A 13,144-nucleotide genomic window follows, 5' to 3' on the forward strand; every position below is an offset into this window, starting at 1 on the left:
TAGTAGAAGAGGAATAGCAGTGGTGTGTACAGCAGAGGGAGGGACAGAGTACAGAAAACTAAGTACTGTAAAAGTGGATATTTTTGTGTGAGAAATATTACGCACTCGACCGGGTAAGATGAAATTTGCATGTTTTTAATTCCACGGAATCAAACTAAACCAGTTTTCATCAAATTAACTTCTAATTCCTTTTAGAATGGTATGCACTTCAGTATTTCATATAAGTGGTTTGTAATTATATCACAAAAGTTAAAATCCGAATCCCCATCTCAACCAAAAACTATACCATCCCTTAAGGACGAGGAACAAGACAGAATCTAAACTTGCAACATATCACAGTGCCATATATACACAAACACCAACATCCATCCATCCACACAAACACACACAAACCATGACTACAAAGCAAATAGATTATTACAGAACATTATGGATACAAAGAAGCAAGTAAAACATGTTGTGTCAATATTTGTGCATAGCGGCTGACAAGAAAAAAAAAAGAAGACAATAATATCGGGGGCACAATCTGGTTGAGATAACCCAACACATGGACAGAACATGGCATTCGCAAACATAATCAGGAAGTACAGACTGTACTTGCATGCTGCCATATATTTGCATGCTGCCATATATTTGCATGAAACATCCTCTGAAGTAATGAAGTTCCAAGTGAACTGAGAGTGCATGGCAGTAATTATCCACACGTAATAGACAGTATGAAGAGAACGAAAAAGAGAGATAAGGGTGTAAGGGCAAAAAATGACTCTACGCCAAAGTTTCTCGACTGTCAATCACATCCACACTCGACAAGATGGCAATATAGAATTGAGAACATTACCTCCGCCGAACGAAAACAAAGGTTCCCCCCCGCCAACGTAATGGCCCGGGATGGAGCAAAATTAATCAGCGAGGGACCCGCGAGTGCGCGAAGAGCGCCAGCCTTAAAATAACAGTGTGCTCAGTAATTGATTGGGAAGAACAATCTACGTGTGAGCGTGGGGTAATGTCTTCACTTGATGAGCGAGGTAGGCATCAAGTTGGCATCTTTCACATCAGAGCAATTGCCATTACATAAAATATCTTGTATCATCACAGTTTTTTACTGTGCACTGTGTCATACTACATTCCCACTGCATCAAAATTCTTCCAAGTCAACTAGCATTCAATCTGTACTTACACTAAATGAAATTCCACTAATAGTAACAATGCAGACCTTTTACAAGACATACTGTAGAATTATTATTCAAAATGCCATATTCTACAGCAACTACAAATCGTACATAAATTCTAACATGGATACTCTGCTAAGATGAGATTAAAAATTTGCTCAAACTTCTCATAAGATTCTAATAGTTCAATATATTAAGATTCGGATAAAATGCAGAGCTTGAACTCAAGATTGAAATTGAGAGAGACCGACAGGCACCAATTTTTGTGAGGAAGGAGGCAAGTAAAAAAAAAAAAAAGAGAGGCTATTTTTATCTCATGAAATATGTTGGGATTCTGAACCTACTCTCGACTACAAGCTAAGATGGTGCTTTTTGACATACCAAGAATATTCTTTCCAGTGTGGAGTCATTCTTGTAGTTCCTTTCATGTTCTTTTCCCTATCTTTTTTTTTTTTTTTTTCCACAGGGGGCTCGGACTGAAACTTGATGAGGGGCAAAAGGTGACTGCCCTTGGCACTGCGCTCTCACACCTCCGCTTTCATTACTGGCACGCGGCGCCGTGAACTAGAGAAGACATGGGCAGACCTTTTTTTTTTTTTTTTTGCTTCCTTTCTTTCCTTGGATAACATACAATCTGATTCTAGAAATAAACTCATGAGAAAGGAAAAAAAAAGAAGCTAAACATACACACACACACGCACACACACACACACACACACTTATTTCGAGGCAAGGGATTACGAATTGTGTCTTCTCTCTTTTATAGACAGGTGTACATACTTAAAAAGCCTTCAAACATTTAACAATGTCAAAACCTTTTTTTCCTAACTTCAAAGCAAGACTCAAAATATTAACCCTCAATAATAATATTCACAAAAATCTGCTCCTTCTTTCAAACCAGTACATCTAGCAGACTCCCCCCCCCCCCCCCCCCCCCCCCGATTTGGGATGTTGACTCAAATGACAAAATATATTCCAATACACGCATCAAAGGGAAAGAATCACTGCCACGGTTTGTGATCATTCTTTTATTTGCCATATTAATACCAACAGTCGAATCTCCACCTTTGCTACAATATGACGACCACTGTGATCCATACCCTCACTCCTAATCACATCATCATTACCACAAGTACGAGAAACCAAAACTTGAACAGAACTCATCATCATTATCCCGATCACATCATCTCTACCCCTTACGGAATTATCATCGTCGCCACATGAAATAATCCCTATTATTATCTTTTTTATCCCTACAACGTTACCATTATCCCTAAGATTTTATCATCAGCAATGCAGAATTTATTGATTTTAATTTCATCATTATCACATAAAGAAAAGAAAAATACACATATCCCCATGGATACCATCAATATCAGTCTCATCCTTGTCAGCATCATTGTCCATAACATGAATCATCTTCTTCATCAGCATCACTGACATCCCCATCCCCATCACAGTCTCAACCACCGTCACCATTTTGTTGTGATATCCAATGTACATAGAATTTCCATTGTGGACAATAAAGTAATCAATCAATCAACCATGCATAGTTTTAATCCTTAAAGCACGTCAACATGACATAATGCATACATAATTTCTCATAATGAGAAAACACTGCTTCTCAGCAGAAAAGATAAAACATCTGTGTTTATATGCTTCATTGCCTTTGCTTTAAAGGGATCGTATAGTTTTGGTTGAGACCTAATTTCAGGTTTCTAACATTTCTTTTTTCTTTTCTTTTTTTGCTGAGATAATGAGAAACCTTTTATGTATATGAAACCTTTTATGTATATGAAAGAGCATGTAATTCTATGAGGAATTCAACGTTTATTTGATGAAAATTGGTTTTGAAATGGCTGAGATATCCAAAAAAAAAAATCAATTCTAATAAAGTGTGGGACCAACACTTTATGACGATTGCTTTGTTTTACTTTGTTTTTGGATGTTTCAGTCATTCCAAACCCGATTTTCATCAAATAAACTTTGAACTCCCCTTAAAATGGTATGCTCTGTACTATATCATAAGTGTTTTCTAGGTATCTCGCCAAAAGTTAAAAGCCCAATTCTCATCTCCACCAAAACTGTACCATCCCTTTAAAGACGTTCTTTCCCCTGCCAATCTTGAAAACAACAGAGATATGTCTCACCAACTGCTGCACTGCCAAATTGCTGGGCTACTCTTTCAATAAACAAAACTAAGGAAAAGCAAAAAATATAAAAGATGTATTGATGTCTTGGTCCAATGTGTGCGATTTAGCAACTAGTCTTGATTCTCATACACATGAATGCCTTGTGTTTCTGTCCTCAAATTTCTCTTTTCTTCCAGCTGATAAAATGTGTGTGACTGTTCTAGTTTATGAAATGACTTGACAGTGAGGAAAAAGAACATGGGGGGGGGGGGAGGGGGTGGGATGGGCAACGCTTTAATCCCATATTATCGGACCTTGTGCCCCTGCAACGCAATACCCCCGAGACATCGGTGCAGGAAATTTGAGGAAACCCAATCTGGACTATCCCCCTCCATTAACGCTACCTCCGAGCTGCCATGTTCACGTTCGCACGCTACACTCTCCCTCATGAGAAACGGGGATGAGTAGGGAAGACCAAAAAGAAGAAAACAAAAAAGAAAGATGAAGAAAAGAAGAAAACAAAAAATAGACAAGATAAAAATAAGGAAAAAGAGTACTGACGACAAAAAAAGAAAAAAAAAGAAGGGGTAAGCTGAGCAACGTTAATGGATATTGTGCGAAGTCGTAATCTGCGGACGCGTTAACTCTGTTCCCCATGGGACATGGCACCCGAAATCTGGGCAGAAAAAAATAATTTGATCGCACCGTTAATGCTCTTGTCTCGTTTAGCAGAAACATTCAGGTGTTTTCTGGGAGGTGATTGGGGGTGGGGGGTGGGTGGGGATTAGATGAGGGTAGCCTCACTCCGCACTCCAAGCTGGTAAATCCCATCTATTAGGCGCCTGACGCCTGGCACATATCTCCACGCTCATTCACAGGTAACGCTATCTTCTCTCTTCACCACTGTATTGTTCGAGAAATTTAGACCAAACTGCGTCAGACCCACTTTTCCACACCTTCCATTTATACCTACGACATATTTCATCCATAATGGCAGTGCTTGGTAGTGGTTGGTGTCAGAACAGTACTTATCAAATTGTAGCTAAAACTTACAAAAGAAGAAAAAAGATTCAGTGCTGTTGACAAATTAGACTACTTTAAGGCAAGATATTTTCCAGCCTTTTTTTTTTTTGTGGCATGAAATTTTCATGAATTGCTACTTGCATTTAATGCATATAGTGTCGACAAGAACTTTTGCATGCAATTTAATTTTACTAATCTTGGCTCCCCTAAAATTTGCAATATTTTTGGTTTTACAGTGTGTCTGAAACTTCATTTGGTTAAACTTCTTTTTTTTTTCTAGCACTCAAGATTTTTTTAGCTGTGACTCAAATATTCTTGAAAGTTCCAAAGGGTTTTCCATGTGACAATTACTACAATTTGGATGCCAAAATTTTTACATCTTTTCATCATAACTAACAATGGTCACATCACAATACATTTTCAGGCTTATGGTGTATATCTCTTTATCAGACACATAATAACTGCTGAGAAAATCTTCTCAGCTATGGTAGTTTGGAGATAAAGATAATGCTTGATGGTTTTTTTTTTTTTGTGTGTACAACCAAACAGAGCTTGCACTGTGCACCAGCATATTACATGAATTGAACAGAACTAAAACCAATGGAGTTTTTACATAATATAATGTATATGCAAGAAGAAGAATTAGCCCTGTGGTCAAACTGCACAACCCTACCAGAATTAAAAAAAACAAGGAAAAGTAGAAATTACGCGGTGCGTAATATATGTCCCCGCCGGAAGTAGCATTTAGTAGCAAAATGTACAATATAGGTAAAAAGATGAAGGTCAAAGGTCAAAGAAGTCAAAGGTCAAAATTCTATGTAGAAGTTTTGAAGCCCTCACCTAGTGCCATCACATAAAGCAAACGGAATCGAAATCGGGTTAGAAATGGCGAAGGAGTAGCATTTTGTAGCCAATGTACAATATAGGTAAAAAAATCAAGGTCAAAGGTCAAAGAAGTCAAAGGTCAAAATTCTGTGTATAAGTTTTGAAGCCCTCACCTAGTGCCATCACATAAAGCAAACGGAATCAAAATCGGGTTATAAATGGCGAAGGAGTAGCATTTGGTAGGAAAATGTACAATACAGGCCAAAAATCAAGGTCAAAGGTCAAAGAAGTCAAAGGTCAAAATTCTGTGTAGAAGTTTTGAAGCCCTCACCTAGTGCCATCACTTAAAGCAAACGGAATTGTAATCGGGTTACAAATGGCGAAGGAGTAGCATTTTGTAGGCAATGTACAATACAGGTCAAAAATCAAGGTCAAAGGTCAAAGAAGTCGAAGGTCAAAATTCTGTGTAGAAGTTTTGAAGCCCTCACCTAGTGCCATCATATAAAGCAAACGGAATCAAAATCGGGTTAGAAATGGCGAAGGAGTAGCATTTTGAAGCAAAATGTACAATATAGGTCAAAGGTCAAGGTCAAAGGTCACAACTGAAATTCTGTATAGAAGTTTCAAAGCTCCCATGTAGTGCTATCATATAAAGCAAACAGAATCAAAATCGAAATCGAAGGAGTAGCATTTTGAACATTTTGATCACACACGGACGCACACACACGGACACACGGACGGACGGACGGACACACGGACACACACACGTACGGAGCCCGTTTCATAGTCCCCTGCTCGAACTCGTTCAGTGGGGACAAAAAGTTTGACACCTGTTCATCTCACAATGTTGCTCAACTGTCTTTGATCATTTTGTCATTCTTTTTCCTTCACACTTCAAAATTCTATGGATTATGGCCAGGTTTTGCAATCCACAATACAACTAAGAATTCTAGATCAAATCACTCTGAAGGCATGCTGAGGTTGAAGACTACAATCACCAGAAATCCACATCTTTTCCTGCTAACGTGACCCAAACCGTGTGAACAAGTGAACAATTGTTAATTCTTGCAAGTGCTAACTCTAATCTCAAGCTCTGCAATCGGGAGACACAAAGTACTGTCAACCAAACCTTTTGGGAAGTGAACTGCTTTTATGACTTCCTCGCTGAGATAGCAACCAGATGGCGACCTGTCCCGTGATTAAGTATGGATGTGGCAAAGGAGCCCTCAAGGCTACTTGCCCACACGAACGGACACACATGGGACTAAGCGGTGAGCTGGCACATTTGAATGTGACTCATTGCTTGTGTGTGGTCTCATGGCCTAATGGCCGGTCACTATAGTAACCAAAGACTATGCTACTCTGTTTCAAGTAGTGCAAATTCAAAATTAAAAAGTTGCTCAAAAAGACATGAGAGCAAAAACATTTGTCGAAATCACTTAAGACATGATCCCTCGTGATTTGCTCAATGATGACTACATTATCCTAACCCCATTTTGACATGTGTCCACTCCACGTGCCGATCCTGCACATTCTCCTCCGTGTGGAACATTGTTGAAATTCATGACGACTGAGTCACGTCCTTATACCCCAGGAATCCCTTCCGTCTGATTGGCCGAGTCGTTTAAAAGCACTCCAATTTTCACCGAACCGTGCATCCACAGATGGATGATAGAAGCGGCATAAATCTGAACATTCTTGAGCTAACACGTTTCAGCTTGGCAGCAAGAAATGCAAATATTTCATGCTCTAAGGAATTCCTCTCATGTTCTCTCATCATACCCATGGCATCTTTCAGCTAAAGTCCCCCAACCAAAAAAAAAAAAAAAAAAAGAAGAAAAAAAACAAACAAACCAACACCAATTTGTCAAATGTCACAATTAAGACCTTGGAATGGATGGTGTGACATTTCATGTTAAAGTCAGCAATTCCTGGGGGAACACTGCAGCAAAAATTATCATATTGTCATCAATTAAATTGGCAACATGCATTGAATATCACTGCAGACCTTAGATTGGAGAAACGTAGTACCTGGACAAGTTGATAAAATCTGTACAAACTCACAAGCAAACGTTAACCAAAAAAAAAAAAAAAAAAGTCAGTTGAGATAGGACCTAAAGGTTGATCTTCATCATTTTATCTGAAGTATTGTACACTCACCCCCTGCCCCAATCCTGAATCCCCCACAGCATTCTCCTTGTCATCATTCTGCACCCATTCCGCCATCGTCCATTCCAAAGTTTCGCTGTCCCCCTGACGACCTTCCCCTGGCACCCTTCAAACAATGGATCTTCGGCTTACAAAGGTATCGATGCGATCTCAGGAAAAGACCCCCTCGCAACATTGATAACTCCTATCGATGCAGATCTCGACAAGGGCCCAGAAAGGATGACTACATGCTTATCGTCGGTCAGATTTTCTCTACTCGCGGCTGTTCGGTGTGTGAAGTTAAAGTCGCTAACACCAAGGGCACATCTTCTGCACACTGAGGAAGTCTTTAAGGTGCTTGCTCCTGGCCTAGTCTTGGAACAATCCACAGGTATCATTTTTTTTTTCTCTCCCACCCTGAGTAATGATATTCAAATCTCTGACCAGTGCCTTCATAAATAATTCAGACAAACAAAATAAATTAATATGTCATTGATGAAAATGCCATTTGCTAGTGCTAGTGCGGCCATGAAAGAACTCACAATGACTTTAACAATTATCAAAAAATGATGTCAAAAGCCATTTAACTCAACTTTACATGATTGTGGTAATGATTGAATATCCTTCTTTGCTCTCATTAGAGAAACAATGATTATGTACAGATATCTTTGTCTAATATCACTTCACTTTAGCAATATACCCACAACAGATCTTGTTGCCTCAGACATTAAAAAAAAAAATGAAAATAACATGCAAAATAAACCCAGTTGAACATTACTAATGAAAAATGTGTGACCACAAAAGAAAAAACCCTCCACGATGTGACAGACTGAGATTTAAAAAAAAAAGATTTACAGTCTTGTTTTGAGACTATAAGTGACTTCCTCACAGAAAAATACATATTCTTAACAATATCCTGAAATTTCCCCAAACTGTCTGCACCTTCGGGAGGGCTGGGGCCAAGAGGGGAAGGGTATTTATGCCACGGTTACACATTCCCCCCCCCCCCCTCTCCCTCCCAAACTCCATCCTTCCTCAGTTAAATCAATCTCAGATTGCCGGATCGGTGCTTTGAAGATCATCTTAACACACCAACTCCCATATATCTTGACCCTCACCCCCACACATTAGCTAGATCTGGGTATTGTTGCCAGTAGGGTTAATCGCTTGTCAAAACTGAGCAGTGTGCAATCTAAGTGGGTCTGATTGTTGTCTCAGGTCACACACAGTTACTATTTTTTATTCTGTTATTATTTTTTAGTCTAAGTTACTTCCTGAGTTTGATTAAAGTTTGATTTTTCCCACTCTCATAGGAGCTGTGCTATCAAATCTTGGGATCGGCTGACAAGTATGCAATAAATCATCACCTTAGGAGATGAATATCTGACCTACAAAAACATATTGACAGTGGCCTAAGAACATCACCTATTCACACAAGAGTTTACAGTGGAGATGCCAACTTCTTGACATACAAAAAAATAAAACAGGTGGAATGTCCTTTAAAAAAAAAAAATCTGATTTTTTAGAAGAATATCAGATTTTCATGAAATCTTGACAACACCACAGGCCCGTTGGCCCTGCACGGGTTGAATGTTTGAAGAAAAAAAAAATGTTTTCTTTTTAATATCCACTTTTCATTTGCCATTTTTTCTTACCTGAACCATACTTCTTCAATGTCTTTTCACATTCACATTCACAATCCCGATGAAAGCTAAAAAAAGTCTCACAGAATTCTAGCACATCCATTTCCAGGATGGTACAAAGGAAACCCGACACAGGTCGTTGCACAATTCGGCGGACAGAATATCTACAAATCTACGGTCCTCACTCACCATTGTTCCTTCACTTTTGGCCTTGGCTAGCTCCCTCTGTAGGCGGGCCACTGACAGCTTCTCTCTGTGATATAGGAAAGTGTGTAAAGGGAAGGCATTAGAGTGTTAGGATACGTTGATGACATATACAACATTCTCTATCAATCCTATGGCCTTGTTCATAAAGTTTGGAATGAAGTGTAAACATTACAGGCTACATTGGCATATTTGGGCTTGAAAAATGTCATAATCTGTTAAGGTTAGTTGAGATGAACACTTCAACATTACTCTCATCGAACAATGAATCCTGTAACATGTAAAACTTTTAAAATGAGGTGTAATCAACCTGGTCAACTGCATAGTTAAATTTCACTAGCTGATGGGATGATTATTTTCAACCATCCATCTCAACTTTTGTTGTTGTTGACCCAATTGCTTTCTTTATTCCAATCTATTAATACAGCACACCATCTGGCATGATTATTTCCTTCTGATCATCTCTTATTCAGTAATAAAAGAGCCCAGAGTATATCAAAACTGTAGGCAGCATTCACAACATCCAAAACAAAGAATTTGAGATGATTTAGCTTTTTTTCAATTTCTAGACACTTCTAGGCAAGAACAAGCCTATGTATACTGAGTGTAGTGAGTGTATCACAACTTTACAGCAATATATATAATTTTCCTGTTCATTTATTTTTTTTTCTCTTTAACATTCACTATCAGAATCATAGATAATTCTTCACACATAGTATACTAAAGTTAAATTCAGAATACACAGGAAAATGTTCAACGGATATGATTGAGAATTTTTCACCAGAAAATCTTTGATAAAAGCAAAGTTTGAGGGTTGTAATTAGTGACACAGTTTTACCATGAAATGAATCAAACTATTATAAGGCGAACCACATTGACATGGCTATAAACATCCATATGTACACTGATTATAAATTCATTCTTTCCAACCCTTTTTGTGCCAGACACTTTGCACAGTGTGTACAAGGCCATGGAGTTTTCTGTGCCAATTGATGCTCAATGCACACAAAGGGTTCAATGTAAACTCAGTGGATACTGAAATACACTTTGTATTGGTTGTGTGTACATCCCATTTGAAATACATATTTGTGGCTATTGATTAGATAAGGAAGAGAGAATAACATACAGGTTCTCAACAAACAATGGCATCCATAATCAAATAAAAGACACACACTATTCAAACTCGTATCCGTGTGATACTGAGGCAACATTATCTTCTCGTTACCATGGCAACTCCCTTTAAGCATCACTGCATGGCAGCTATGCATACGAGCGTGGGAGTCTCTCCTCAATTAAAGAACGGAGCGGCAAAAACAGCTCTTTCTCCGTCTTCTCGTTTATACCGTTTAAGTCGAAATGGTAATTCCCAAGCGAGGTTGAACACACCTGAGGAGGAAGGTGCCCACAATTGGACGACGCTTGCTCGTACCTCGCAGTGTAAATGTAAACTGCAAGGCATTCGAGATGAAAGCCAAACGCGCATCCTCCAGTATGCTCACACGGACCATTAAGATGCGTGACGGTCAATAGAACCAATTCATTAGCAGCAGCAGCATGCCATTCAGTTTCTACTCCCGCTCCCCTCCCCCTTAATCTACCTATTCAGACACTTCTAAATCTCCTGCTATGTTTTTGTTCCCCTCCATCACCTCCATTTGTCAATGAAATTGCCACAGGAGACTTTTTTTTTTTCAGTTTCTTCCATTCTCTTCCATTTTCTCCTTTTTCCTTAATTTTGTTTTTTCTCGTATTTTCACTCCCTCTCTCTGCTGGGTTTGTTTCTTTCTCATTCTATTCAATTCAATTCAATTCAGCTCTCTCTGGCACTACCCCCCCCCCCCATTTCCAGTCTTAAACAAACTCAAAAAGATATATACGTTTCAGCATGATTGATCTAATCCACAACAGGGACTTCAATGTGAGATTACAATCGTATCATCTACACATATGTGACCCGCTACAACAAAAAGGTCCTAAAGTCGCGCACTGTCGAAGCGGTGAAAATCGAGTTTGAAGTCAGAGCATTGAAATTGGTCAAAACTTACGATTTTCTGATTTTGATATATTATTAGAGTCTAACATGTCTTCTATCATCTGTCAAAATTTTGAAGCAAAATGATGAAAGGAAAGATTAAAAAATAGCGTTTTTCTGAGGCATGTTTTTTGGCGTTTCAACGAAGCAGAAACTGGTTCGAAAATTTGGATTGAGCGCCACAGATAGGTTCCGCCCCTAACAACGACCAGAGTGATCTCATTGGTCAGTTTGCTGCTTGCTGCTAACCGAAGCGTGAAGCTCGCACACTGCCCAGTCGGCTGGTGCACGTGCAGGCGAGGTGCGCTATGCTCAGCCGCTTCTCACATCCTGGTCACTGATTGGTTGGTGAGGAGACCGCTGATGCTGATGTGCTTGAATGAACTCTTCGGGGGTTGCTAGGGCTTACCTTCTATTGTCAAGAGGTGAAAACTAACTTGCGTGTCCCTTGATCGTGATTGCGTCGAAAGGAAGACTTTTAGGGCGCTTTTCTCGAAACAGTGCTTTTCCAGACGTGTTGACATGCTCTCTTTTAAACATCGATATCTTCGCAGCCGATTATTTTTATAAAATGTGTTATATATCCATTTAAAGCAGAAAGATTAGGGGATTATATCATGCAATTTTCAAATAATCGACCTCGCCCGACTTTAGGATCATTTTGTTGTAGCGGGTCACATATCTTTCAAAGGATATGCAGAGGTTTTCTCAAACGGTAAATTTTTGAAAAAGAGAAAAACAAAGTCTTTGTGGTTGATCCAGCTCCACCAAGTATTAAATATTTATATCTTGGGAATGCCCGACTATATCCATTATAAACACAGGCAAAGGATTGGCATAGCAGAAAAACACATTCCTAGATATAGTTGAGAGAAAAAAAACCAATAACCCTAGATATGGTTACAGGATTGGACGTGTAATTCAGGGCATATGAGTATCGTGGACTTATTTGATTGATTCACCAAACATCTAGGTGTTTTTTTTTTTTCTCCCCACACACTTTGCTTTTCAAGCTACAATCACATTTTGTTTTTTGAGTGCATGAAGTATCAATTCATATCCAAGAGCACTGGCGAGTTGGTGAATTCTATGCTGTGTTGAAAACATGTCACACAAATACATAATAATTTCACATCTTCTGGAGATAGGGCCTTATATCTCAGTCACATCTTCTGGAGATAGGGCCTTATATCTCAATCACATCTTCTGGAGATAGGGCCTTATATCTCAATCACATCTTCTGGAGATAGGGCCTTATATCTAAATCACATCTTCTGGAGATAAGGCTTTATATGTCAATCACATCTCTGTTAATGCATAGGATGCCGCCCCCCCCCCCCAAAGAAAAAAGAAGAAAGCACACATATACACACAAAAATATACATAAACAACCCCAAACACAAGCAGACACACATTAAAACTCAAGTATCCAGTCAGATTCTGTTCATGAAAATCAAAAGTATAAATCTTGTTCGTGCTACGCTGCCATCTGTGTATACCCACTTCAAATATACAATTTGTAACGTGGTAGAACTTACCACTAGCAATTCATTCTTGACAATAATCTATATCATTGCTTCATATGAATAAGGTCTCTCCTAACATACATACAGTATGTGTCATCTGATGGCAATACTGCCAAAAATATGAGTTACATCCAAACCTCCCACAAGTGAAAGGGTATAAAATCCTTTGCTGAACTGCAATGGACTTTGGATTTATGAGTGAATATATGTCACTGTAAATGACAGTGAAACAAGTCACATTCAAACATCAAAATAATCAGCATATGTCTAATCCAAGAACAAAACAATACTTATAGCTTAAGAGAGTTTAGTCCCTTCGATTTTGACAACATCATGAAGTATGTTCTTCACAGAGTACAGCAGGATTTTTAAAAAAGACACTTGAGATCTGCTCATCTAATATGTGTAACTCCTCTGAATTTGTGTGACATGTCATTATCTG

General features: G+C 38.8%; 1 protein-coding gene across 1 annotated transcript in view; it reads right to left on the reverse strand.

Moving 5' to 3' along the window:
- Positions 1 to 13,144, reverse strand: part of LOC140245015 (uncharacterized) — a 352,187-nt gene that overhangs the window by 131,840 nt on the left and 207,203 nt on the right. The window contains exon 4 of the mRNA XM_072324605.1: positions 9,130 to 9,193. Coding sequence (XP_072180706.1) covers positions 9,130 to 9,193 — 64 coding nt within the window. The remainder of the gene's footprint in view (positions 1 to 9,129; positions 9,194 to 13,144) is intronic.

Source organism: Diadema setosum, chromosome 22, assembly GCF_964275005.1.
Source record: "Diadema setosum chromosome 22, eeDiaSeto1, whole genome shotgun sequence".
Classification (NCBI taxonomy): domain Eukaryota; kingdom Metazoa; phylum Echinodermata; class Echinoidea; order Diadematoida; family Diadematidae; genus Diadema; species Diadema setosum.